The sequence below is a fragment of the Sprattus sprattus genome (assembly GCF_963457725.1).
Source record: "Sprattus sprattus genome assembly, chromosome: 6".
Classification (NCBI taxonomy): Eukaryota; Metazoa; Chordata; class Actinopteri; order Clupeiformes; family Clupeidae; genus Sprattus; species Sprattus sprattus.
This window is the reverse complement of record NC_137925.1, coordinates 35,237,589-35,259,442: the sequence shown is the minus strand read 5'-3', so window position 1 is coordinate 35,259,442 and position 21,854 is coordinate 35,237,589. Positions and strand designations below refer to the sequence as shown.

General features: G+C 43.7%; 1 protein-coding gene across 2 annotated transcripts; it reads right to left on the bottom strand.

The window, feature by feature from the left end:
* Nucleotides 1-279: 279 nt before the first annotated feature.
* trappc11 (trafficking protein particle complex subunit 11) lies at nucleotides 280-21,442 on the bottom strand. 2 transcript variants are annotated; one of them, XM_080840168.1, is made up of 30 exons: nucleotides 21,274-21,442; nucleotides 20,455-20,680; nucleotides 20,184-20,353; nucleotides 19,986-20,077; nucleotides 19,761-19,875; nucleotides 19,357-19,456; nucleotides 19,145-19,218; nucleotides 18,942-19,038; nucleotides 18,545-18,678; nucleotides 17,984-18,131; nucleotides 16,892-16,985; nucleotides 16,554-16,633; nucleotides 15,979-16,057; nucleotides 14,990-15,044; nucleotides 14,600-14,745; nucleotides 14,252-14,313; nucleotides 13,871-14,003; nucleotides 13,000-13,130; nucleotides 12,638-12,793; nucleotides 12,314-12,501; nucleotides 11,750-11,898; nucleotides 11,522-11,643; nucleotides 11,190-11,309; nucleotides 10,861-10,926; nucleotides 10,577-10,733; nucleotides 8,846-8,957; nucleotides 2,459-2,550; nucleotides 2,118-2,251; nucleotides 1,599-1,766; nucleotides 280-576 (listed from the first exon to the last, which is right to left on the bottom strand). In XM_080840168.1, the coding sequence occupies exons 2-30, from the start codon at nucleotides 20,659-20,661 to the stop codon at nucleotides 535-537; spliced, it is 3,423 nt and encodes a 1,140-aa protein (XP_080696294.1). In that variant the 5' UTR covers nucleotides 20,662-20,680; nucleotides 21,274-21,442; the 3' UTR covers nucleotides 280-534. The 2 variants fall into 2 exon arrangements, with proteins under 2 accessions (XP_080696294.1, XP_080696295.1); XM_080840169.1 differs by having other exon boundaries at nucleotides 19,986-20,056.
* Nucleotides 21,443-21,854: the final 412 nt, after the last annotated feature.

Here is a 21,854-nt window from a genome sequence, read left to right as displayed (position 1 = left end):
CCACGGACCGTTTTTACAAAAATGTGGTTGTATGTAATGTGTCAATTTAAGCACTCATATGTGAATCATTTAATTCAGCGAACACATGCAACTTACTGAGAGCACAATGGACTCTAAGATCCATCTATGAGCCAACAGATCATTGAAATAAAAAAAAAAGAACCTGTCAAAAAAAAAAAAACGCAAAAAACGCAAGAGTCCACAAAATATTCAAGGTTGACACACCACAAGTTTAATAATTTGCTTTACCTTTAGTGATTAACATAAATGACAGCCTGTCTACTTATTTTCGCCATTTTTACCCAATTCTGTTAAAATGCATTAGTAACAAGAAGAAATATATTAACAATAAAATACACAGTGAGACCAATGACATCCAAACAAAGGCAACATTATCTACTAACAGACAAAAACTTCAGGACATGATGATTTTTGCCTTGGAAATGTATCCTGCAATAACATTACAGTGGCTAATTCATTCACACAAAGTACTCAAGTAAACTGCTAAGCCAACCAACAGACTCCCAACGTGTCCTATGCGGCTGCTATTGAGTCGTCACCAGGTCTCCCTTGAGGCTGTAAGAAAGGGAATGAAAAATCAATACAAGATGTATCCATAGAAGGCATTCATTTGATCATAGGTCTGACTACACTGCCATATCTACATGTTAAGTAGTCACGAGTACCAGCTTATCAACACTCTAAGGAACCATTTTTCCAGACCAACAACGGAACAGGGAGTGGGCGGTTTATGAAATAAAATATTAATCTGATTCCACTCAATTAGGAACTCAGCCTTTGTACATAATCTGGACACAACTGACCCACACCTTAGGAGTAATTGTAACTAGAAGGTCATCAGTGTTTTTACAATCCAAGGATTCTCAGCCTGCAACTCACAACCTTGCAATCTTTAGTCAACACTGATTAAACAGGGCTTGGGTTAGGCGCAGGCATTTACACTACAGTTAAGCACTCTTAAGCAGTGGGTTCCACTCCATTCAACTCTATAGTTTAAACCTTCCTGACTATTTTGTATCAGGTATTTCCACATAGAGTTGTAGAAAATGGAGTCTACTCACTCACCTCACTCACTCACCTCACTCACCTCACTCACCTCACTCACTGTTTAAATGTTAACTACATGTAAAAAAAACTCCCAGTGTCAGTTTAAAGGGCCAGGCAAGGAGGATGACTGATAGATTCTGGTGTCGGTTTGTATGAACCATCATCCTAAGTCATTTCTCTCTTCAGAAATCCTCTCACACTCTCGCTCTTCCTCACTCTCTAAGTGTATCTAATCACACTGTGAAAATTAAAGGAGCCAGGTGAGGAGGACAAGGTTTTTTTTTTGTCTTGGGGGATCATTTTAGTGACTCTTAATTTTTCACACTCTCTCTTCATCACTATTTATATGTAACTACATCGAAATAAACACACTGTAAGAGGTAAATGAGCCAGGTGAGGAGGAAGAGGAGGAGGTGGTGGAGGAGGGGCAGAAGGAAGAGGATGAGCATGAGATGGAGGAGATGGGGGAGGAGATAAACGATGAGGAGCAGGAGGATGAGATAGATGAGGAGGAGGAAGATGAGTGTCACCTTGACGAAGATGCGTGAGGGCAGGAAGCGCTGCAGCAGCTGAGGAGGCACGCTGGGGAAGCGCAGCAGGGAGACGCTGAGCAGGGGCAGGCTCTGGTAGCCCGCCATCAGGGGGTAGAAGTTATACAGCATCTCCTGCTCCGCACCCGGAAGGATCCGCATGCGCACCTGCAAACACACGGGCACACACACACGCATGAACACACAAAGACAGAGCAAACCCACGGGCGCACACACACACATGAACACACAAAGACAGAGCAAACACACGGGCGCACACACACACATGAACACACAAAGACAGAGCAAACACACGGGCGCACACACACACATGAACACACAAAGACAGAGCAAACACACGGGCACACACATGAACACACACGGACAGAGAAACAACATGCACACATTCACAGAGAGGCATTCATTATGAACTTAACTTTGTGTACTTAACAGAGAAAATGACAGAACAAAACAGAAGATTACGCCATGGTGGGCCATGAATCTCAGGACAACACTGACCTGTTTGAGGCCGGAGAACATGAAGGCGTCGCTGGGCTCCACAGACATCTCCACATCCTGCACCAGGGCGGTGCGGTTCTCAATCGAGTACCTCACAGGCAGAGACTCACGCACACGGCCGAAGGACGGGAGGTCTGCCGACACAGCCACGGGAAACAAAGAGGGATAAATAAGACAAGCTTATGCCACGGGGACCTTTATTAGGTGTGGAAAACATGGATTGACATGCATTGACAAAGAGTGTGGACATTTTTGCAAACATTAGGCGTATATGTGTCAGGCCACTTAAAATGAAATTTGCCGTTTGTAAAAACAAACTGAGAAATTGAGTGTGTACTCACCAGCATGTACGTATAACGGAATGGTTTCAACCATAACGTGAGGAAGGGTGACGACGGTGTTGATCACTGGTGTGGCAGCGCAGGCTGATTTCCTGAGGGAAATAGAGGATGAATGATCATGTGATTACATGGTTTTCAAATATACATTTTACTTGACCTTAAGAAATGATAATTACACAGTCCAGAATATATTCCATACTTTGCCTATAAATATATCTCTAGTATTTTAGTGCTCTCCCTAATGTGGCTGATCCAGCTTTAAAGATATTTAATACGAGTTCAACGCAGTTGATTGAAAGGCAATCTCTTCAAAGAAATGTGTGTATTTAATACTGTGATTAATACAGTATTTGTATTTATACACAGGAAAAGATGTTAAATTCCTCATGCTATTGGTTGGGTTGGGGAGGGCGTCCAGGACCCACGGCCCTCCATACCCACGATGGGTTAGGACACGTGCCATACCAGGGACAACAACAGACAGTCCTCAAGATACACCTCGAAAAGAGTGCACATGCATTTCTCAGGCTGAATTTGTACGGAGCCTAGTTTCACTGAATCTGGTTCATTTTTCACACCTATCGAATCTTTTAATTTCGTAAAGACAGAGCCTGGTAACGAGAGAATTGCGTAAAAACGGAGCCACCAGATTGTGTTGAACGGGCTGTAGTACATACCCCACGCCTGTGGGTGGCGCTTTAGCGCTTTATTTACACAACTGAAAAAAACGTGAAAAACCTAGAAGAAGAGACTAAACAGCACGAGGATAAACACATTACACAAGATATTCAAGCTCCAATTAACAACATTACATTATGATGGTTAATAAAATCAGTGGTCAGACTAAAGGATATGCGAAAATGAATTATTTTTTCTATTGATAATAAAGAGTTTGTCATCCCATTTCCCATGAGGCTTTGCTCCGACCATTTTACATACATTTATGAATAAAAAAGCAAATTAAATCGCTGGCCAATTTATATTTGTGGTCATGAAAGTTGTGTTACGTCTGAATAAGAAGAATTAGATCAAGATAGGAGGCTAATCAAAAATCAGAAGGCTGGGTTAATGTTAGTGAATTTGAGGCCCACCACGAGTGAGATTTTGAGGGAGAACAAGTTGTATAGTGGTTTGAGATCGCGAAACGATCAAGTGGGGCAATGACGTCATCAGGTTGCGTGAAACCGTGCAGACGAACACCAGCCCCCGTACCGATTCAAATCTACTCACTTTCTACCCCAGACTTCGATCGTTGCGGATAGAGAGTGCTCGTCTAAATGATAGGGCTATCTGTATTAGCTATCTGTATCAGATTGACAATCTAGGGTCCATGTAAACGAGGCTTCAGTGTCTGACAGACACAGCCTAATTATCTAACCTTCGGGGGGTGGGGGATAATCCCCCCTGGAGTACAAGCACAGGTTAGGGTAAGGATAGGAAGGTGGCAGCCACCACTCTTGTGTAAAGCACACTCCATGCAGCATCAGCATCATTCGTGCTCTTTGATAGTTAAGTTAAAGTTTAAGGTTTAAGACAGCTAAGACAATGACTACAAGTTTCACCTACTCCCTTTGGTTGTGCGGCCAATGAGGTATGTGTATATATGTCATTTAAATGCGTATTAAGTTTACCTATTTGTTTCATTGTATTGTATGTTAATTCATATGTATTATGTCTTTTTAGTTCTCACGGCAAAGCAATACCTTATGTATGTTGTACATACAATAAATTGCCAGTCAAAAGAATTTGCAAGCTGTCATTGAACCGGGGGGAGCTACACTGCGTGTGCTGTCTATTACTGTGTATGCATGGCAAGTGTGAGAGCGCTGAAGTTGCGTAGTGGCCGCGAGCGGTTTTGCAGACAGATAGAGATTTCAAATTGGATATGAAGATGAAATCTGACACATAGTAATAATAAAATAATTGCTGTCTGTGGTTCTATATGGCCTGTGAAAATAATTTAGAAAAATTTTAGTTTGAGATGGATTGGTAATTGATATAATTGAGAACCCCTGGTTAAATGTGTTCTTGGTTACATCAATTTGAAAGCTGGACCAAAGTGTTTGATTTAATTCAATTACAACTAGGCCCAATACAAAGATAAGCTGCAAGTGCAGTTTGGAGTCTGGACAGTCTTTTTCTCTCAACGCCTCAATAGGTAGATCTTGCTTTCACCAAGGCAAAGGTCGGCGATCTTGGGCCTAAAAAGTTTGGGGACCACTGATTTAGGTATAGGCGGCTGCATATATGAAAAAAAACACACCTAACCCTAAAAAAATTCTAACAAAAGGTTTCTCAGCTTTTTCTTGTAGTATTAGGGGTCCTTAGTAACATACTAAAAGTTTACCAAAGTTTGATCACTAGAAAGGTGTATTTTTCAAGATGGCGTCCAAGATGGGCCAGAAAGTCCTTAAAATATCCCATTTTTTGACCTAGCCAAGTAATCTTGGTGTCTAACCCCATGTTTTCTGTGTCTATGAATTCATTGGACTTGTCTTAATTGCACTGGCATAATTATATACTTAGGAATTCATGTTGTATGAGTTTAGCAGGGCTGTAACGGTACACAAAACTCACAATTTGGTTTGTATCACAATGTTTGACCCACAGTTCTATACATAGGCCTACCTTGATGTTTTGGCAAGGGGTGCAAGACTTTAGAGTCTTGAAAAACATTGATATTGACATTATTGAGATGATCAGTCAACTTGAACGCAAGAGTTTTAAACAAATGCTAATGATGCTAACCTGATTTAATAGCTATTTAGATAGTCGTCTTCTATGCGTTCATTGGTGGGTTAGGGTTAGCACTTAAAGGGTTAGGGCTAAGTGCTAATGTAATTTGGATTTATACGAAATTATTATACGGCTCTTCAGAATGTTCCAAAAAGTACCGTTGATTTGAATGGGCCATCCCTACGTCATACCCATACATTAATTCCTGCTAACAGACCTCTGCGAAAGATAATCACCGCTGTCATTGGCAACGGGTTTTGTACTTCTAATTCACATCTTTCATATCATTCCGCCAGAAGTCCAGTCATTTTAACGCAACAGTAGAGAGTAATTTGAAGTCAGCAAGTAATGGGTTGCTATGCAACACCTGAAACTTCAAAGTTCTATTTGCTTGAAGAACTATTTATTTCTAAACGGGACACATGAAACGGCACCTAAATCATTAAAAAGAGGTATGTTGGAGGAATGTCTTCTATCGTTTTTGGCAAGTACCCGTATAATAAGCGGGATAATGTATTGTCCGTCGGTCATTCTCCAAAAATAATTCCCTTCAGGACGAAACAACACCCTCCGCTGCGCGTCGGGGTGTTGTTCGCCCCGTCGGGAATTATTTTTGTAGAATGACCTCCGGACAATACATTATCCCTTACTTATTAATCCCCCTGAAGCCCTGCCTTTGCGCACTGTACTCAATTTCTGAGAGGGTAGTAGGATCTCTCTGTAGTGAGGAGGACAGTGAGTAGCCACATCAGTTGTGCACCATATCTCCTGCAATATTACTATGTCTATGTTTTTAACATATTTTTGGAAGTCCTTATTGAGGCTCTTAACACCAAAGGTTGATTAACTCAACCCTTGTATGTTCCACATACCAATTGAAAGAAAATCTATTTGGCTTTATGGTTTTTTGTTGCTGGTCTGGCCACGATCCACTGCCCATTAGGTGAGCACAGATGAGGCTGAGCATCTGCTGAATCTCTCCGAGTTCTCTGCCGGCAGAGCGTCCTGTACCACTGAGCGCCTGGGCATAGGTGAGTGTCCCTGGTCGAGAGGGCCGGAGTCGATGGGGCGGTGAAGCTGCACCATGTGGCAGTGTAGGCACATGTCCATCCACAGAAGGCGGCCCAGCCATTGGTCCAGGCCTCTCCTGGGGCCTCCTCTGTTTTCCGGGGAGTGGCGAGCTAGCAGGTAGGTGCTGAGGGAGACTGTTTCTTTCGGCTGGTATTGGCTGCAGGGGGTGTTGATTGGCTGCTGGTGGTGGCGGCCTGTGTGATGGAATGGGCTGAAGGGGGTGTTGATTGGCTGCTGGTGGTGGCCTGTGGGTTGGTATGAGCGTGGTTGGCCTGGTCAGGGGTTTTAGGTGTTGTTGGGTGATGGTGGTTGATGGAAAACAGCTGTTTCTAGAGGCTCTGCACTGTGGAGGGCAGCCCTCAAAGGGCCCTTGTGCCAGCCCTAAGGGGGCCTGTACAGGGCCTGTGGAGGCTTGCTTGCTGTGGGCCTAGTGAGGGCTCCTGTGGGCTATGTTAGGGCTGCCCACGCAGGGCCAGCACTGAGGGGCCAGTATTTGGCCAATGAGCAAAAGCTCAGGGGCCCTGTGTGGGCAGCCCTCAAAGGGCCCTTGTGCGTACAGGGCCTCTGGAGGCTTGCTTGCTGTGGGCTATGTTAGGGCTGCCCACACAGGGCCAGCACTGAGGGGCCAGCATTTTGCCAATGAGCAAAAGCTCAGGGGCCCTGCGTGGGCAGCCCTCAAACGGCCCTTGTGCCAGCCCTAAGGGGGCCCATATGTGGTAGCCCGCACAGGCCCAGCATGGGTTTTCTGGGCAGCTTAGACTCTAGAATCTTTTGTTGGGCTCTTCGGTGACAGCCCGCAGTGAACCCAAAGCTGCGGGCCTCGCTTGGGCAAGCCCACACCGGGCCTGTGTAGGATTCATCGTTATCATTATAGTGTCATGGTCATTTAGGTCTTTCATTTTTACTTTCCACCCATTGCATATTCCCTCTTTCTTTACAGAGGGGTAGTGCTTGAAAAAGGAGAAATGTGCAATTACTTAAAGAAGCATTCCGGATCAATTGCTATTCGCTAACGATATGCTAGCGGCTAAAACTAACGAAATCTCTTGAAATGTGCAGCCTTTGACAATATGACAAACTAGTTACTCAACAACTGTCCTAACACAGTCAAACATCAAGCAAGTGCAACACAAGACAAAGCAAGTAGAAATCCAGGCGGCTTTATGCAATCTTACATTTAGCGGTTATATGCCTATGGACCGTAGTATGGCAATGGCACGGAGGCGAATCTCCATATTAAAAGTCATTGTAGGGCCCCAATTTTTTTCAAGCTGTTTTTTTAAGGTAAAACTGCTTATCCTAACCCTAAACCTGAAGTATAATTGTTGCATAGTGTTACTTTAAGGGGAATTTTACTTATTTTTCGCATATATATGCTTGTAACCAATAACTTTAATATATAATCCTTCTTGAACTCACTTATCTATCATGCAATATGCTTATTAGAATATTACATGGCCAAAACATGTATCAGGCACAAGTATTCCTGGTTTTGGCGGTAGACAAAGGAGTAATGGTCATTTTAAGGACCTGACGGCCGCCATTTTGAAAATGTGGCCTTTCTTGGAGTCAAACTTTGGTAAACTTTTAGTATGTTTTTAAGTACATCTGATACTAGTGTAAACCACTGAAAAACCTTTTGTTAGAATTTTTTGGGTCATACTTGCAGCTGACTAATAGTAATCAAGCTTCCACTCGGACCAAGTTTTCCAACGAGCGAACTCTCCTTTCGCTTTTGCCTCCGAGCAGAATTTGCAGATCACGCCACTCCTTTCTTCATATGTAAATATGCCTGAAAGTTTTAACCTTCCTGTGTCAGTTTTGACTATTTAATCTAGCCACTCATGTTTAAACTTTAGGCAGACCTTTTTCTGCGGCACCTGCTCTGCCTTTCTTTTCGCCATGGTAGCCTGTAACTGCTGGAGCAGAGCCCGCAAAGAGTAGCCTTAAGGATACTTTGTATGTAAACATTCTAACGTAAAACCGGCTTGGTTAGCAAACATGTCAGTATTTTAAATGTTTATTACCTAGCCTACATCGCCTTTGAGGCTCAGATTTTTAATGCCTGAAAGAAAGTTGTTTGTGCGGTCTGAAAAATGTGCGCGGTCTGAAAAATCTATTGCGCAGCCACTTCGACTGGCCTGCGCGGCCGCGCGCAGCTTAGAGGGAACATTGATTGACATGTCCCTGTGTAGTCTTCCTCAGCCATAGCTACTGGGTGGCTTTTTCAACAGCCTCAGACAGGCTCCTTTAAAGCTCCTTTGAGTGACCAACCTCAGAAACCAAAATCCAACAAAAGCATTGTGGCTGATTGAACTACAAAGCCCCTTAACACCTATCTCCACTGGTCCTGTGTGTGATTGCCAACCTCATTCCCTTGCTGCAGCTACCAGTTCTGCACACTTAACCTTCTTCCTTTCAAAGGCAAAATGAATCGTTAACCCAATAAAGTAAACAATGCGCTCTCACTCAGAATACACCACCACATCTGGTCTCATAGCAGTCACAACAACATACTGTGGAACTTGGAGTTTCCTGAAAACAGAGGAAGATGTGGACACGCTGGTCAGGCACACAGACCTCTTCCAGGAGATGATGTACTGTCCTGATGCCACTGTGGTGCTGCCGTCGGGCACAGGGGGGCACTTGAGACAGAAGCACTCGCTGGCACACTCTCCAGTCTGAAGCACCACTGCAGTCAACAAGACATTCAACACCGTAAGAACACAGCACCACTTACGACAGCATATTGTTTTTTTCTTTTCATTGCTAAGCTGATACAAAAATTATAATAGGACTAGAATTATAACACTTGTTTACATTTTATATATGCGTGGGTACAGGGTGCGATTTGTCCAAAAACCAGAGGGGGGGATGTTTTTTTTTTTTTTATCATGAAAAAAACAAGCAATACATAGGCCTAATTCTCTTCATATACATGCATCATATTAGCCTGGTGACACCAGCCTACGTATTTCCGCCTGAATTGATTTCAAGCTCATACTCAGTCTGGCCCAACCCCATTGACAATCGTCTCCAGAACTCAAAATTTTGCAGGACCAATCAGCGAACAGTTCAGAGCTGTGACGCAAAACTCGCCTTGGAGGAAAAGACACGAAAAGCTATCGGAAAAGTTGTCTCAACTCTCGAGAACATCAGAAAATTAAAAGGAGAACAAGAGTATTTTCTTGTAAGTTTTATGATTGGAAAGGACGTCGTAGCTCTTCTCCCAACTGGCTTTGGGAAGAGTTTAATCTACCGAATGCTTACTAAACGTTGCTGATTGGTTAAGGGAACTCCAATGATTTTAAACCTCAAGATAAGCACCCGCCGATCTCGGAAACCAAAATGCATTGGGTTGGCCCAGACTGAAAGACGGAATGAAATGGAGTCACAGGCTGGTAATGGCCAGGCTAGCATCATATATGTCTATGATATGATAATCGCTGCTAGACGCTCAGTTCTTGTGCTCCCTCTCATTCACGTTGAAATACTGAAACCGAAACTTTGAAACTGAAACGCAACTGTTTTGGACAGAACTCGCTAATTCAGTGAACAAATATTTTCATATTCATTGTACAGTAGCCTATACACGGAAATTAGCAAAGCCAGCGAATTCTGAGAATGCCGACAGTTCGGGTAAGGTGAACGTTAGTGCCAGCGATGTAAGCAAGTGTAAGAAAACGCTGTCACAACCTGTCTGTTTTTTCATTGTTTTTTTAATAATTGAGGGTTATCCCCCCCATGTATGAAATTCATCCAGCTGAGGTGGGGATGTAAAAACCAGAGGGGGGGTAAATCCCCACCATCCCCCCCGGCAAATCGCACCCTGCGTGGGTATATCCCGGCCGACCTCAAGCAGATGGGTCCCCCCTTATGTGCCGTGGTTCTGCTTAAGGTTTCTTCCTGCCTAACAGGGAGTTTTTTTTTGCCCCTGTTGCCATTGTGCATGCACTAAGGGGGTCTAGGCTCTGGGCTCTGTTAAGCGCCTAGAAGCAATTGCATTGTTATGGCGCTATACAAATAAAATTGAATTGAATTTAATTACTTGTGTGTTTGTGTTAATGAACTGCTCATTCATTAATCATTCATATAATTCCTCATATGCCATGCCTTGCTTTACTTAACATTCTGGCTGCTTTACAGCTATGACAAACTGTTTGCCATCTGAGGATTTGAATGTAAGCGACTTAATAAATAGTCTACATTAAACTAATGAATGAACACGAACAGGCAAAACTAAACCTCATAGAGGTGGAGAACAGGCTCGTCTTGAAGTCGTAGTAGCTGCGTGTGTTCCAGCTTTCTTACCATCCTCCACCTGAGACTCAGGCTGGTCGATGGCGGCCATAGTGGAAGCGAGGTCCAGCCGGCTGGTCTGCAGGTGCAGTGGCCATGGTGACGCACTCAAGATGTCAGTCATGAGTAAGAAGGGAATGTCCATGAAAACCCTGTCCAGGTTCTCAAACTAAAATCACACACACACACACACACACACACACACACACGCTCAAAGGAATGTATGTAATGCTCCTCAAAACAGCTTGTCTTTTTTAAATTCCTTCAAGTGAACAGATTGAGACATTTTCACTCACCTTTTTAGACACAAACCTGGTGGTCACCTCAAATGGAATGACAGTTTCTATGGTAACAGTTTCATCCTGTAAAAACAGCATGCGCACACCAAACAGATGACTAACGCATATCCCCAACAAAACACAACAACAACAGGTAATGTGGACATTTATCTATATTAAGACACAGAAGCTATATGCTTTTTCCATGTAACATTTACATTCAATTCATTCATCCGACGGAGGCTTTACTCCAAATGTCTCCCGCACAGGGTGCCCTCATGACCTTGGCAGTGACCCACTCGCTCTAGGAGTGGAGCTGCAGTCCTCTAACTCCCTGGCGGACGTACCTTGTGACACTTGCAGGTGATCTCCTTGCCCTCCACAGTGGTGCTCATGGTATAGGCCACGTGGAAGAGGAAGATGCGTGAGCCAGTGGTGACGGAACGCACGTACAGAGACTTCTCAATCTGTCCCCCACGCCACGCCAGAGACGGGGAGAGGGAGAGGGAGAGGGAGAGGGAGAGGGAGAGGGAGAGGGAGAGGGGGACAGAGGACTGTTCATCACCTTTGCACAAACAACTGGGGTATTAGTAGACATGGAGGCTCCATTCATTGGCACAGATTAAAAGCGTGGATAGGAACCTTAAAGGGAACAGAGACTAAAAGTAAGGTGACAAACCTTCTCTCCAGGCTGCAGGTCTCCGATGGGGAGGTCAGTGAGCAATGCTGGATGGGTGTCATCACACACCTCGCTTCCATTTAGGGTCACATGGGTCGTCTGGGTGAGGTTTGCGTCCTGGCCTGCACACACACACACACACACGACACACGACACACATTTCCATAATTTCAGAAACAAGCAAACACATCTGTGGACATGAAGGCTCAGATGAAGCCTGTGTCCCACCTGGTTTGAGGCCGGCTGTGAGCTTGACCTCTCTGGCCACGCTATCCTCATGAGACTGGATAGTCAGAGCCATGCAGTACATCTCGTTGTTGAGCGCTGGGGGCTCGTGACGCAGCTGGACGGAGATACGGGGAACTCTGGAGATGACCCTAGAGAGGAGAGGAGAGGGGGACAAGCCCTTAACACAACACGACTATGTCCCTACTGACATACAGTGTATGAACAAACACCACTATATCCCTTCTGACATACAGTATATGAACAAACCTCAATTTTCAAGTAAGGAATATGTTTAAAGGTAAAATATGTAGATATTTTGGGAAAACATAACAAAACTATTACCCCAACAATAACGATATTATGATTAAAAGGAAGGAAGAGTGTTCAATATTCATCACGCAGGGGCTCTTCTTGAAGCACCTAAACCTACACACTCAAAGAAGTGTGTTCCCAGGCCAAGTATCTGTTTTAGAATACAATGAGCTGTTTGATATTTTCTTCAAACTGAGCCAAAACCATCATTGCACAAAGATCTCAGCTGGACCCTCTAAGATTGGCACGTACATGGTGCTGGCCTGAATGGTCGCCATGTCCCAGTCCGGCGGTTGATCCGGGAGACGACCACGCCTCTTGAAGGAGCGAGACGCCTGCAAAGCCTCATGGGAAGATGCTGCATCACCGCCTCCACCTCGCCAGTTGAGGTAGACAGAGCGGCCATTCTCACTGCCCAGCATCAGGTGTACGCCTGTGATCTAAACACACACACACACACACACACACACACACACACCCACACACACACACACACACACACACACACACACAAATTGGCAATCCCAACATACATATATTTGCTAAGCACATGGTCATTCTGTTGTCTGTGCATACCTCTATCTTCTTTCCCACGTCTTCGGTCTTGGCCACAAACCTGAAGCAGTACTTGCGTGTCTTGCCGGGGACTAGACACATGTTCTCCTGGGTGGATGGCTCCAGGATGTCCTGGGACTTGCAAGGCTCCTCCACCAGGCAGTACTGGTTGTAATCCTGTCAAACATTTGAAATAGAAACACGTCACCTTTGCTAGTTTACAGAAGGAGACACTGACCTTTCTGACCAGTCAGAACGTTGGAGCATTGGAACCATTTAAAGCATTGTAAACCATCCACATGTCAGAATTTAAAACCTTGGTGGACATTGTGTGTGTGTGTGTGTCTGTGTGTGTGTGTGTGTGTGTGTGTACGCGCTCGTACCTGGTTACTTAAGCTCACACACAGCTTGGAGAAGCGAAGAGAGTGTGGACAGTCAGCCTTCAGGTAGACGTGGAGCTGCACTGGGTCGTCCACGTGGAAACTGGGAGACAGGAACTTGGCCTTACACTGAACTGCAAGAGCAAGGAAGCAGAACATCTCATCACTAAGAATTCAACAAGTATTTCATTCTGGCAAAAATTCAAAAACCCTCTCTTATTTCATTTAACATGAAGTAAGGGATAATGTATTGACCTGGAGGTCATTATCCAAAAATACTGACGGACAATACATTATCCCGCTTATTAAACAGTTACTTGCCAAAAACAAAAGAAGACATTCCTCCAACATACCTCTTTTTCATGATTTAGTTGCCGTTTCATGATTCCCGTTTAGAAATGAATAGTTCTTCAAGCAAATAGAACTTTGAAGTTGCAGGTGTTGCGTAGCAACCCATTACTTGCTGACTTCAAATTACCATGAGTCTGTTACGTTTACTGACTGGACTTCGTGCGGAACGATATAAAAGATGTGAATTAGAAGCACAAAACCTGTTGACAGCGGTCAATATCTTTTCGTAGCAGTGAATTATCAGGAAATATTCACCGGCGAACGTTGGCATGGCCCATTCAAAATCAACGCTACTTTTTGGAACATTCTGAAGAGAAGTATAATAAAAACAATTATTGAGCTATTCCTCCTGTGAACTCTGATAGCAAATTCAGCTATAAACACGTCTCCTGTATTCACAGCAGCACAATCTCATTCCGGTGGTTTCACTCTAACCAACTACGCCAAACAATGAGTGGTTTATGGCAAACACTAATATAATTGCCATTAGATCAAAACTTTCCAATTATCTCTTTCCACTCACCAAAGGGCACATAATCCTGCATATCCACTGTGAATTCATTACTTCCTGCCAGGGAGACGCGGTCGCCCCACAGGGCCTGAGCAGCCTTCACTGACGCTGGGTCACAGTCAGGCTCTGGTTCTGGCACCTCGTTCTGGGAGTGGAGGGGGGAGAGCACAGTGAGTTACTATGCAATGACAACATTAAACAGCTGTGTTTGGTACTCCCAAGGTCTCCCAACACCCAGACTAGAAACTGTGCTGATATGTGTGTTACATCGCTGACAGAAGCTGCCTTGAGAACAAGTTCACAAAAGTTGATATTTCTGTGTTGCTCTAGCTCAGAGCATGTGATGCTTAAGGTGGGTAGTCTTGAGATGCGCGGCGGCAGCATGACACTCACCATCAGCACCTTGATGAGGTTCTTCTCAATGCGGGACTTCTGCTCACCGCGGAGGGTGGAGGCTGACGAGGAAGAACAGGTCGTCAGGTTTAAGAGCAGGGAGACGAGCCACATGATCATCAGTAATGAGGGGTTGAATACTGATGTGTAATATTGATTGGAGTGATTATTTAAAATGTATAAGAAACATACTCAAAAACAACGATACATAGCCAGACTTGCTATAGCTAAAGACGCCTAGAGACAAATTCAATTGGTATTGGCTCTATATAAATAAAACTGAATTCAATGAAAACGCAGCTAACAACAGAGCCAGGTCAAAGCGTGTGAAAGGTGGGCGCTCCACACCTCGTCCCACCAGCTCCATGGAGTAGGTGATGTAGTCCTTGATGTGGGCCATCAGGTAGGAGCACTTGAGGGCAGTGCAGAGGATGGAGGTCAGCAGGCTCCACCAGCGCTCCGTGCGGTAGTCACACATCACGTAGTCCAGCAGCCTGGGGGAGGGGGGGCACACAGACAGGGGCACACACACACAGGCCGGTCAAAATGTTGCCGCTTTAATGTTTCAAGATTTGAGAAAAGAATAGATTCATAATGCAGTCTCTTCTTCTTAAGTAATGTATTACTCACTCAGTCACTCAGTCACTCAGTCACTCAGTCACTCAGTCACTCAGTCACTCAGTCACTCAGTCACTCAGTCACTCAGTCACTCAGTCACTCAGTCACTCAGTCACTCACTTTAGGGCTTTGGTGTAGTCCTTGGCATGGTAGTACTCCTCTCCCATCTGTACCACTGTAACGGGAGGCAAGGAGGTATGGAGTTTGCTTGGATGATCATGACACACTATTGCCACAGACAGACATCACTACCCTTATTTATATTACTATTAACCGTTTATCAACAGCATGAAAATATTGTATGCAATTTTATAAAACAAACCCTGAATTAACTGCACCCGTGTGTTAACAGTGTTTTTTTTTATGTTAAATCATCGTGTCAAAAAATGAAGTATGTTCTGGGTCCTCTGTATCATACAAGTAACAGATCTACTTAACACTACTTGGCACGTGCACATTTTGTGTGAGCGAGAGAGAGAGTAAGAGAGAGACTCAGTGCACACTAGTTACAGGGCTGGTCATTGTTGGCAGCTGGTGGTAGCCAGCTAGCTAATTCACTGAAGCAAGACTTAAAAGGAAATAGTGGGTTTTTTTGTTCTACAAGAAAAAAAATGACAGCAGCGAGGCGCAGGCGAGACTGGGGGAGGAGGAGGAGGAGGAGGAGGAGGAGTTGTTATCTCCTGTTGCTGACCATTTGGGTAAGAGAGAGGTAAATTCCCATGCTAGCTGACACGGGCAAAGATGGGAAGAGCCACATGACCACAGTGAATAATTATAAATTCATGTACAGGCCGCACCCGAATTTTAACCGCAGAGTGGGGGAAAGTTTACAAAATCAATGTATAAACCGGGGTTTATAGTCAGGAAATGATTGTATGTGGTATAAGGTGAGAAATCCAAAGGTGTCTTTGTAAAAAGAGCAGAAGGCAGTTCATTTTCTTAAGATCCTTTGGCATAGACTTCGGCTTTAATGATATGATGCCGTTATTGGGTATATATTTTCTCTACTCAGCTAACTTTTCAAATGAGTTTAGTTTTGAAAGTAATGTACGAGGAGACTTAAATAAAAGAAAGCGTCCTTAGATAATGAACTTCTCCCCAACACTCACTTAAGTGGCTCTTCATACGTGGACACTTGTACTTCTTGAACTGGGCCACTGCATTGCTAAGCAAAGCAATGATCAACTCCTGTAAGAGACATAGACAGACAGAGTAGGCAGACAGAAACGTTCAACAAACAAGTTTACTTGTTCACTTGCGTAATAAAGTACTTAATAAAAGTATAGTCATCGCCAGCAACAAAAACAAGCAGTGCACTTTAATAGGGAATACAACTATTTTAACATCCTTGACCTATCTATGACTATGGTGAGTTTGGTCAATGGATGAATGCTTTAATCATTATCAGGAATTATTAAAAGAATTTAACTGCATTTGAGAGTAGTGTAGGGCAACGCATGACTTTGGCTTTATGAGGTCAACTCAAAGGAGTTTCCTTTAACCTCCATTTAAACATTGACAAAGATGTTCAGAGTTCAACAACAGGTCGAGGTGAGCAAACTGTCGAAGTGTTATAGTCGGCTACAGAGGTCATGTGTGAGGGGAGTTAGTAGTAGTGTGTGTGTGTGTGTGTGTGTGTGTGTGTGTGTGTGTGTGTGTGTGTGTGTGTGTGTGTAGCCCTAACCGAGTGAGGTATATCTTTTTCCTTCATCTGGAGAGCCAGAATGCCCAGTTTCTCCTTTTCTGCGTCGGGAGGATCGATACCTAAGAGAGCGTAGGAGTGAGAGCGAGAGACCAACAAACAAACAAACAAAAAAGAAACAAAAGGAGGATCATTTCAATAGTTCCAGCAAATCTTACTCATAAACATTCCAAGGACACAATACCCTGTCTGGATGACTACACAAAAACTACATTCAGTTCTCACTTGTTCAAAACACAAACCAACACTGCTAGCAGACAACACACACACACACGCACACTCACACGCACACTCACACTCACACGCACACACGGACTCACTCTGGTGGCCCTGCCTCCAGGGTCTCTGGCCGTAGAAGTCCAGCGCTCCTGCCGTTGTCTCAAGAGGGTCTGGGGCTGGATGAGCTGCATTGGGCTGCAGGAGAAACAGAGGAAGATATTTTACTATAACATTAGAACTAGCTAGAGCATCATCATAAGATCTTTTACTATAACATTACAACTAGCTTAAGCATCATCAAGTCGTTGCGGCTTGAACTCCATCAATTCAAGCCTTAATAAAGGTTATCAGATATTGCCAAGTTACCGGCTTGGTAGCTGTGGTTCATTTTCTTCAATAATACACTCTTAACACAGAGTGTTGCCATCCATAGATTTAAACAACACCAAAACCAGGAACATACAAAGATTTTACACTGCCTATCTCTTCTGCTGAGGTCTGTTTTTTTTCACAAGTATCTCTAACCAATTTTTAAAAGTATATTCTTTTAGAGGCTTTTTTTTTTAAACTGTTCTTATACCCCTTTGACCTTTGACTTACTTAGTAGTGCTGTTTCACTAGATCACTAGATTTGATTGTATATTAACAAAGGACTGCTGATATGCATTCTGCCAACAGTTATGCTGTTACTCCTCAGCGTAACTAATAACGTACACACATCAGGCAACTTGCTCTGTCTCTTTTCTTCCCCCCCTACTGAAGCCCATCTCCACTGTGGGATGCTGTCCCAGTCATTCCATCTGATATACCTATAGAAACCCTCTGCATACAGATGCCCATTCCCACCAAATTATGCACAAATTCTACTTCTCCTAATCCTGATCCTGATTCGCTCTTCTCCTTCTTTCCTCCCTTCCCTTCTGCACCCCCCTCACCCTCCCCCTCCCCCACCTCCCCGAGCTGAGGTTCTGTTCAAGGTTTTTTTCCTGTTCAGAGGGAGTTTTCCCTTGTCCCTCGCCTTAGTGCTTGCTTTACGGGGTTTAGGCTCTGGGCTCTGGAAAGCACCTAGAGACAATTTAAAATGTCATTGGTGCTATACAAATAAAACTGAATTGAACTATAAAACTGTGACTTTACAGACCCCACCAACTGAGACCAGAGTTCAAGGATCACATCGTCTGCTGGCTACCTACCTCGTGGCTGCAGAGCTGGCCGGCCTGCTGCTTCCGCTCCTGGGCGTAGTACGCCGCCTGCTGGTAGTAGAAGCCAGGGTTCTGGGTCTGGATGGCAGTGAGGCCCAGCTTAATGGCCTCGTCGAAGAGATCACCAAAGGACTGAAACCTAAAGGGTAACAGAGAAAGAGTGCAAACTGTCTGAGATTTAAGGGGAATTGAGGGATTATCAAAGTTTAACTCAGTGTTGAGAATGGCATTTCTTTCCACAGAACTGTAGAGTACATTTCCCAAGTGGTTGACTGAGCAACGCTTGCTGATATCAATGTTACACAAATGCTACACTTAAAGACGTTTTCCAACAAAACATTCTCCCAAACGTTGCATACTGCTTTCTTACTGAGCAGTCAAGTAACATCGCAAACGGTCTCTCAAAACACATCATACGAAGACTTTTCATATACACTGATCACTCTCATGCAAACATCGCCATTTGCTTCTTGTTTTTTTTACATTGGCCAACAGTAGTTTGGTTGTTATCAAACAGACAGGAAAATGGCCTTGAGCACAGAAGTGTCTTACTGTTTGGACATCCAGGCAGTGTGTTCGAACGCCAGCTCTGCGCTGCCGATCTTCTTCTTGCACAGGTCGATGTGTTTCCTGAACTGAGCTATGGCATCCAGGGGGGTGTTGTGCTGGAAGCACAGCCTGCAGATCTGAAGTTGAAACATAAGTGACAGGCTACGATAAAACATCCAACTCTCTTCCTCTTTAAGACATACTCAGCAATTTCAGGGCAATGGAATCGGATAGCCACAGACAGGATATGCTGTTGAAACACCTCTGTGGTGCTTTAGTTCTGCAGTCATTTAAAGAAAGAGTATTTAGTTTTAAAAGGTGTGCTTTATAGATAGCTAGCATGCTGGCTTTTAGCTAGTTAGCTTCTTCATTTTAGACAAAACTGCCTCTTTAGGTTTACCTTGTAGTTGATGAAGCCGGCCATGGTCTTAATCTCCAACATGTTGGTTTCATGAGCCCGTAACTCATGCACAAGGCTATAGGCTGTTCTGTAGTATCTGTAATATGGAGATCGTGTTTAGTTTACAGCGGTGAACAAATGTGAAGATAGAAATTGTGTGTGACGTGTCAACCCACGTACACTGTGCATGAGAAGAGGCTTACTTGAGTGCATTTTGTGTGTCTTGTTTGAGCTCGCTGAAAAATCCAATCTTAAACTGATGCCTCACAAACAGTAACTGTGATGACAAATGGAAACAAAATATTTCAAAGCTCAATAAAAGTTATTTCAAGTTTTGGCATATAACTACTTAAATGATTCACTGACAAGATGTAGTAAGAAGTTCCTAATTTTCAGGCAGTTGAAAACACTTTACCTGGTGGGTTGTTTTGTTGAGGAACTCCTTGTGAGACTTAACTCGTCTTATTTCTGTGTAGTAGTATGTCTGGGCATGTTCATAGAAGGCATTCTCTAGCCTACAGACAAGTGCGCATCACCAGTGTTAAAACAAAGCACATTCCTAACATTTTGTTCTTTTAAGATGAGTTACCATGTCAATTAGCTTAACACAATATCCAAAATGAAAAATACTCCTAGCATGTTCCACACAAACTTTCAAAACATCAAACTGTTGCCTAGAAACAAGAACCAACTCAGGCCACGGCTATACCCAGGGAGCCATTCAACATGCAATTTAGCACTAAAGTATTAAATGCCTTCCTGACAAACTAACACATTTCAGTCAGTCAGTGCACATTTGCGATGAATAAGTCACCTCACCTGATGATGTAGCCCACAAGGTGGTCAGTGTGGGGAAGAACAAAGAGAGACTTCCCTGACAGGTCACAGGCGTTACAGAGGGCAGCAGCACGCTCAGAGGCCACCACATCCTCCCCTAGACAACCAACAATATGCCCATGAGGTCTTGGAACAGCCAGAAACATTTATTTATTTATAAACGGCCCTGATCAATCAGGAATGACTCTGGTTTAGGACAAGCAATACCTGGAGGAAGAGGGGTTTTCTTCTGAATTAAGACTACAGCAACTTTGGTGTTTCTGCCTTGCAGACTTGTTCTGTTTGAAAAAATCAAAGATCTACCCCAATATCGAAAAGTATCATCAAACAGACCAGAGATATGTATTATTTATCATGCTGGTTAGACTCTCCAGACAAAGTGATTGACAACAGTAAACAAACTACCTGACAATTTCCACTTTGGTGGCACACTCTGACTGCTTCTCCTTCCATTGCGCATCATCCCAGTCAAGCTCATAGAAGAGAACCACCAGAGCCGGCACAAGGTTCAAGTGCTTATTCATCCAGCCAGTCTTCAAAATTCCTTTTGGTATGTACCACTCATACGAGGTTCTCTGGGGTGCGGAGGGGTGAGAGAAAGGGTCACATACATTGAACAATCTAGAGGAAGGTCTGTGTGTGGAGAGCTGTTTTTGGGGTTGTTCTTTTTACATACTTTTGTGCGGCACTTGGGATACTCGTGGTCTCCTGGCAGGACTTTGAAAGAGATGGGCACACGGTCAGCTCTCCGGTTGGCACAGAATGCATCCCAGATAGCGCGGTGCACAGCATTGTACACCACATCCAGACCCGTCAGCGCCACGAAAGCCATGGGTCTGCAGCAGAGCTCCGGGGGCAGGTCCCACTGTGTGGGGCTCATCATGACTAGTGAAAGGCCAGGTCTGCGAACGACATGACAGCTTGACTAATGATTCAAACGAAACATGCCTGATAGAGAACTGTCTGAAAGAACAAGACCACCCTGAAGGAAGTGAGTTATCGGTCAAAGGTTATGTTACAGCTAACAATCCAACTGGCGATAAGAAGGTTTAAGTTAGCTAAATTATGGCTACAAAGCTACACGATAAATTATAAATATCCACATCCACAATGGTCTCATTGTATAAAAGATATTTCAGAAAACTAAAGCATATGTGTCAAACAATCGTAAACAATGACAGAGGAATGTGCAATTAGGTTGGTTGAAAATCATATCCTTAACCGAAGGGAAAATCAGCTGACATCCCAAACAAATCTGCTGCTAGGCTAACGTTACATTGCAGCCTATGGACTTTTCAGCGGTAGATGGATTTATGTCAGTCTAGTTACACATGACATCCGACTTCCAATCTACTCAAAACTGGCTGATGAATTGTTAAACCATTGTTAAATACTTGTCAAGTCTTTGACTGCACATTTAGTAGACAGCTTGGTTAGCTAGCTTAAACTAGCAAGTTAAATACTTGCCAGCTGGGCTGGCTAGCAACAGATTTACCTCTCAAAAAGGTTTAGTCTTTCGAAACTGTGTACTCCAAATGTGAACTGGGTTTATATGTACATTACTCCTTATCTTGCGTACGGACTAAATACATTGTCCTGTTTCTTTAAGCGCTCTATTTTAAACAGTATGGTCTGCGAAGTTGTTAGCTAGATGGCTAGCTGAAAACCTCTTCTGCCAATCTTGAGGCAGCGTGAAGCCAGCGACAATAACGTCAATTTCAATATGGCCGCAATTCGTAACTTCCTGTGTCAAAGTAAAAGTCTGAATGTATTATTTATTAGTTTAAAATTATACAATTCCTTCCTGCTGTTCACGAAACTAGACATTGGATTATGCTCTCAACTCAATAAATAAATGTGAAACATATTCAGTACAGCCTAACAACCTGTGTTCATAGTGTTGCCTTTTTTCTATTTGTATTTGTGAAGTTGTTTATCATTGTTATTATGGTCATTGGTCTAAGTCTAAGAAATTGGTACAATTTATGTTTACATTTTATGAAACAGTTTGTCATGCTGCTTCACAAATTGTAGTTCCTTTGTGTAATAAGAGTGTTCCTTAATGTTTATGCAGAC

Bases quoted from the DNA above. Each gene is read 5' to 3' on its own strand.
- trappc11 (XM_080840168.1), bottom strand. From the start codon at position 20,661: ATGATGAGCCCCACACAGTGGGACCTGCCCCCGGAGCTCTGCTGCAGA. The intron at 19,039-19,144 runs GTAAGCCTCTTC...TCCATATTACAG, and splicing joins GACACACAAAATGCACTCAA to ATACTACAGAACAGCCTATA. The intron at 2,551-8,845 runs GTCTGTGTGCCT...TATTTCCCTCAG, and splicing joins TACATCATCTCCTGGAAGAG to GAAATCAGCCTGCGCTGCCA.